The following is a 6,956-nucleotide window of genomic DNA, read 5'->3' as shown; positions in this document are numbered from 1 at the left end:
CCAACAAACATGAACTAAAAAAAATCGCAAAAATCATTTTTACACATGTAAAATAAAAATATTTTATCTTTGTCTGGAACCTCGAAGAAAGTTTGTTTACCTTTTCAATGAAAATGCAAAAAAGCAACAGTCACGTTTCAGTGATGGACATTGTCAATGGGACTTTCCATACAAAATAGATCGGATTTTGATGGCTAGCCAGAGTACTGATTTACAAATAAGTAGGACTTCTCAATTATAGGAAAAAATTAACTCAGCCTCGTAAGAAACCCATAAAAGAAAAGCACATAAAACTAGTGGAAGAAAAACATGTGATGATAGAGATATAAAAAATCTACCTCAAAATTGAAAACATGTCGGGCTAGAAAAACATGTATGTCTTGGTCATCATCATCGAAGGTCCTTTATAATTGGTGCAAGTTTTCATACATTTTCTTTCATTATTTATCCATCTCCATTGACCTTTCTTACTCGAGTTTAAGTTTCTCTATCATGATTTCAAAAACAACGGTTGAACCTTGTTACTTAGACATAAATGAAAAAAGGTGTTAAATCCTAAGATGTTAAAAATTGTTTATGGAGTGCAACAGAAATATCTGATAATGCACTATTGGCATAGATAATAATTGTAACTTAATTTGTCACCATGTGTTTTGGTGTGACACATGTCTAAATCGGACATGTTTTAAATCGGAAGTGTCATTGGTACATAGACAATAATTCTTTTAAAATAAAATACAAAAAGACTGATAGCTGTAGATCACATAAGAGGTATGTCCTTTTCTTCGGATGATTCTAAGTGCATTTTTTGTGGATATTGTTCGGAAAGTAGTAATCATATATTTTTTGGTTGTTTGGTGGTTAAAAATATTTGGAGGGAGATAGCTTTTTGGGTGGGTAAAGGGGTTAATATAGAAGACGAGTGCCGGCCAAATTTTATGGAATGGTACCATTTTTTCGTAGTCTAAAGGTAAAGGATAGAAAGTCGGGTAGTGTTTGGTTAGCTACTACTTGGACTATATGGTTGATTAGAAACGGTTCGTGTTTCCGGAAGGAGCCTTGGAATGTGAACAACGCCGTTTGGAATATCAAGCTCTTGGTGTGGAAATGGTCGTTTTGCGGAAAAATTACACATCCCAATTATTCATTCTATGAGTTTAGTATGAATCCTTTGTATTATCTCTCGTGATTGTAATTGGTGTGTAATTTTCTTTTTTTGTCGGGTTTATCCCGTTTCTTTTGTAAGTGGGTTGGAGAACCCTTAGTTCTCCCTTTAATGATATCTTGCTTACTAAAAAAAACATGGATATACTAACCTGAAGTTGCTTAATGTGATTAGATATAACATCAGAATTGTGGTATGAAACATCCATGCATCCCTTGCTACCATCTAGGTTGATAAGAGTCTTTTCTTCTGATTCTTCATCCTAAGATTTTGCAAATTTTTGTAGAGGGAGTAAATAAGCTCCATGCTTTTTTGATGATGCTTGTAAATTATTAGTATGATTACTTGAATCAATTTCTTTTATAGTGATAACAATATTATTTATAGACCAAGAAATTAAGAAATCTCCAGCTTTGCCATATGATAAGCAAGTAACTATCATGCTGTTAAAATGAAGAAGTTAGAAACAATCAACCGGTTAATCAATCAATAGAGAGAAAAGCATAAAAACAATTGATGCCAAATGGGAAAGGAAAAATAAAAAAGAGGACATTAACATGTCATATGTTCAAGATCTGGAAAATAATAGGAGAAAAGATAACATGTGTGGTTGGAAAATGAGACAATGATATGCAGTATTGTTAAATAGCGGCTATAGCACTATAGCATAGTGAAATTTGAATAAATTACTATTGTTCCCTTTCACCAATACATTATTTATTACAAATATTATCAAATAACGTGTTATAGCTCTGTCTGATCCTTATCATAATTTGAACAACCCACTATTTATGTGATCGTGATCCACAATTAACAAGTGACAAAACTGCTCTTTATATATATATATATATATATATTATATATATATTATATATATATATATATATATATATATATATATATATATATATATATATATATATATATATATATATATATATATATATATGAAAGCTTCAATAAGTGAAAGTTCAAAGTAATCATAAATAACTAAAACATTCAACTATAAGAGTAAAACAAACCTTATAACTGCATTGCACCCTCCATAATAGTAAACATACTTCCATTGATTATATATTTTTTAGCAATAAAAAGAGTAAAACGAACTTACACGTAGGATCGTCTGATGCTGAGACTATGAGACTATAACTGCATTGCACCCTCCATAACCGATCGCAGCAGTATCAGTTACACGCATGGTGTGCTCTAAACAACTATATTAGTAAATATTTTCGGATTCTCCGATAACATGCCATGATGGTTAACAATACGAGAACCTAGGCAATATATTATTCCAAAAGAAAATAAGAAGAAAAAAAATAAAAGACACAGTTAATATTGTTGATGGCGGATGGCAGTCCATGGCAGAGAGTCAAATTACTCTAGTGTATTATAAGCGAATTGAATTGTTCTTGAAATGAACATCAGGCATTTATAGCCTTTTTACACCGAGTGAAGCAAAATAGAAAAGCTATGTTTCATGGAAATTCTGACGCAATTAATCCTAAAAAATAGAAAGGCCATAAGACTAGGGCTTTATTATCCTAAAAATCAGGGCAGCACAAGACCAGGGCTTTATTTGAAAAAAAATGAAAAACTAATTTTATCCAATTTGAAAAAGTATTGTCAATTTATGAAAATAATTAATTTGAATAAAATAATCCAATTTGAAAAAGAAGCATGAATATGAACAACCAAAAAATTGTGTTTAGTGAGTGATGATGGGTTTGTTCTATTAGAGAAACGAGCAATCTAGCTAACAGCTGTAAAATCATTTTTTTTTTAAATAGGCAATGAAATTAGAAAAGAGAATATAAGGGATACTTCCCTAAGTTGTAAAAAGAAAGAAGCCAATTCTAAAAAAAGGGATTATATCCGACATACACCCGTTGAAAATATTCTTTTAATCTATATGAATTAAGTCAGTTTTTGAACACGGTTTTAAGGTTTAACTTTGATAAAATATTCAAGCTTGTAAAATTTCTGATTTTCTCATTGATGTAAAATATTCAAAACGAAAAATTAATTTTTTATCATGTAGGATTAATTTATTATTTAAATTTTCATTTCTAACCGTTCAAATGTGACTATAATGTCTTTACAATTTTTTTAAAAAATTTATTTATTAGGGTGTGTTTGTTTCGAGGATTAAATTTACAGAAATGTTATTCTTATGAATGTTATTGTTGGAATATAATTCCCATCAATTTGTTAGGCAATTTATTTAGGTTCCTAGGAATATTTTGAAATTTTATTTTATTTATAATTTAAAAAATTTAAATATAAATATAAAAGTGCTGAAATAATTTATAAGTGGATAGTTATAGTTGGTTACTTTTTATTCCTATGGAAATGTAAGATTCTCATCTTTTGACATGAGAATTTTTTTTTAAATTTTACGAGTAAATGATATTCCAAGGAATAAAATATACCTAGGAATATTTTGTTAAAACTTCAAACAAACATAGAAATATAAGGTTCCCAACCTCACATTCCTAGAAATCCTATTTGAATCCATCAAACAAACACTCCGCTTAGAAAAAATTTTAATCCATTTTTAACAATATTATTTTTTTAAATATTTATAAAATATTATTTTGAAATATGCGGAATGGTATTAATTTTAAATATTTCATTTAATTATCGTTGAACCATGACTTAATATTATTATTTAAAAATGTGAACACTCTCTTACCCTTGAATTTAGTTAGGTATCTTCAACCAATAAACTACTATAATTCATTGCCATGTCTCACTTGCTCTCAAAAAATATTTCTCTCGTTCTCTCAATAAAAGATTTAGTCATAGTGCTTTCAAGAAAGGTCTTTTGCAAGTGAAGCGTTTATGTAATTTTTAAAGGGTAGTATTGTAAATTCACCAAGGAAAATTTTGATCTTCATTGAGTAATGTAGCTAATTAGGAATTGTTTATTTGGGTTCGAAGCTAAACTCTTTAAAGCTTTAGTTTGGGGATTTAGTTACTAAGTTACTAGTTTAGTTCGACAGCTCAGCCGGTTCAAAAGATTTCATCGGTTCGAGATCAACCCAGTTTTAAAATCTCAAGTTGATTTGTGGTTATTCTTAATAAAACCTTAAATCGGTTCGTATGCTTGACATGATTTGAAAGGTTGCTAAGGTTTGACATAGGCCCGATATAAAATCTCATGGTTACCCTGTCTCGTTTTGTAAGATTAGCCAAGATTAAAAGGTCTCATTAGTTTGAGACAGGTCAGTATAAAATTTTGGTTCAGCTTGGGGACTAGCCACTTAAAGTTGCTATTTCGAAAGAAGACTCTTCGCCTCAATTTGTTGTTTAATAAAAACTAAACTATGAACAACAACAACAACTAAATTATGCTTAATAAAAACTGCATTTGAAGACTGAAAAATTAAAAGTATCTATCAGCAGCCCGGAACAATATAGTCTATAACAGCAACATTGGCCTTTGAGTTGATAAAATTAACATCAACTTCAACATTAGTAACCGTATAAAACTCCAAAGTTAACAGTATCAAGCTCCAAAGTTTATTATTTTAGTATCAAATTGAAATAGGGTAAATTTAATATTAAAATAGAACGCGTAGGATCCATTAAAACCCAACCAATCTTAACGGGAGAATGAATCATGAAACGCGGGCGTAAAGACATATGAACACGATTCAACTGTGTTGGCGGCAACAATAATATAGGACGATGACAAACAAAGACTGTATTTCACTTCATATTCCTTTCTTCCATTTTCAATCATCGAAGTTTCACTCTGAAATCAATCTCGTCGATGCTCCGCGAAGTCGATTGTTGATCGCCGCCGCATCCTCACTCCATATTCTTCTCCTGATTCTCCGTTCCAAGATCTTCCCCCATATAGAAACAAATCACCTTACAAATACAAACTGGTTATATATATATATATATATATATATATATATATATATATATAGAATGACTTATTTATAATTAAAAGTGGTTATATTATATAATTAGAATTGGAAAGAAATCAAAATATATTAATATATATTATATTATTTATTAATAAGTTAAAATAATTATATTATATTATACTATTGGGAAGAAAACTGAAATAAAGTTTAACCCAAAATATTTTTTTTTTGTTTTTTAAGCAAGTTTCATTAAAAAGAGAATAGAAATTCTCAAACCCGGTTACAAAAGAGATCCGATAAGACAAATCGGAAAAGAAAAATTACACACCAAATGAAACCTAAGAGATATAAAACAAAGGATTTTTACAAAACTCATAAAAGTTACAATTGGTATGTGTAATATTTCCTATTACAATTGGTATGTGTTATATTAGCATTAGATAAACATCCCAAAAGTTAGAATAAGGGATGCTTATAACCTGCTGCTAGACAACTTCTTTTTTTTAGAAAGCAAGAGATATCATTGATGCGAGAACAAAGGGTTCTCGAAACCTTTATAAAGAAAATCGAAAGCGCCGACAAAAAAGAGAGAAATTACAAACCAATTACAATTACGAGAGGAAGTATATAGGATCCATACAAAACTCGTAAAAAGAGTAATTGGGATAAGTAATTTTCCCACAAAACGACCACTTCCAAACCAATATCTTAATGTTCCAAACAATATTATTCACATTCCAAGGCTCCTTACGAAAGCACCAACCGTTCCTAACCGACCACAAAATCCAAGTTATAGCCATCCAAACCACATTCAATTTCCTACCATGCGCTTTCTTCCTATAAAAATAAGAGTGCCATTCCATAAAAGACGACAAACACTCCTCCTCTACATTATCTTCTTTACCCACCCAAGAAGCTATCTCTCTCCAAATATACTTTACCACCCAACAATCAAAAAAATAGTGATTTCTACTTTCCACACCATACTCACAAAATGTACATTTTAATTCATTCAAAGGAAAAGACATACCTCTCCTCTCCAAAAGATCTTTCATAGGTAGCCTATTATGAAGTAATCTCCACCCAAAAGCCTTTATCTTAAACGGAACTTCCATCTTCCACAAAATACCAAAAGCTTCCTCATGTCTATTTGAAGGACCAAACGGAATGCGTAAATTCTCATAAAAAGCATAAAAAGAAGCTACCGAAAAAACCTTTTCCGGATTTCCCCTCCACACAACTTCATCTTTTCCTTCCTTCCAACCATCAAACTCCGCCAAACACCCCCTCAAAGACAAGATATTCGTATCAAAACCGTTATTCCCCTCAATGGAACCGGAGATTCCAAAATCTCCCCATTGCCACACTCCATTAACCCATCCTCCCATAGCGGCTACCGACACATTTTTAAGACTAGAGGCAATAAATAAATTCGGAAATACCTCTTTTAGAGCTTTGTCATCCAACCACGGTGCTTCCCAAAAAGGCGAATTAAATCTGTCATGAACTATAAATCTACCATAGGCAACAATAAGATAAAGTTGTCCTATATATTATTTTAGGTTACATTTTTTACATGTAGGATAAAAGAGTGTTGTCAAAGACAATAATTATAGTAGTGTTGTGATATTTAAATAGCAAATTGCCAAATCAACCCTCTGGCTGTAATCAAAGTCCAATCTAATTTGTGTGGAAAATCCTCTTGACAATCTCCACCACTAGAGGCGGACTCTGGCTTTTTACATTTTTCATTGAAAATATACAAAATCTTGTTCAAGGTCTTGGACAAAGGTATAATATTTTTATTTACATTTGAAAATGGTATTTAAAATAAAAGTTTGCACTAATAATAGAATCTTGTTATTGATATTTTCATTTGCTAATTTTTTAAAGTTGTAAAAATATTTAAT

At 30.6% G+C, this 6,956-nt stretch overlaps 1 protein-coding gene across 1 annotated transcript; it reads right to left on the bottom strand.

Annotated features, from left to right (window-relative positions):
* Positions 1–5,657: 5,657 nt before the first annotated feature.
* Positions 5,658–6,434, bottom strand: LOC131598179 (uncharacterized). Its single transcript, XM_058870805.1, has one exon. The coding sequence runs from the start codon at positions 6,432–6,434 to the stop codon at positions 5,658–5,660; it is 777 nt and encodes a 258-aa protein (XP_058726788.1).
* Between the last annotated feature and the right edge of the window lie 522 nt (positions 6,435–6,956).

Source organism: Vicia villosa, linkage group LG4 (assembly GCF_029867415.1).
Source record: "Vicia villosa cultivar HV-30 ecotype Madison, WI linkage group LG4, Vvil1.0, whole genome shotgun sequence".
In the NCBI taxonomy this organism is placed as follows: Eukaryota; Viridiplantae; Streptophyta; class Magnoliopsida; order Fabales; family Fabaceae; genus Vicia; species Vicia villosa.
Note: the sequence above shows the minus strand (reverse complement) of the source record. Positions and strands in the feature narration are given on the sequence as shown.

Bases quoted from the DNA above. Each gene is read 5' to 3' on its own strand.
- LOC131598179 (XM_058870805.1), bottom strand. From the start codon at position 6,434: ATGGGAGGATGGGTTAATGGAGTGTGGCAATGGGGAGATTTTGGAATC.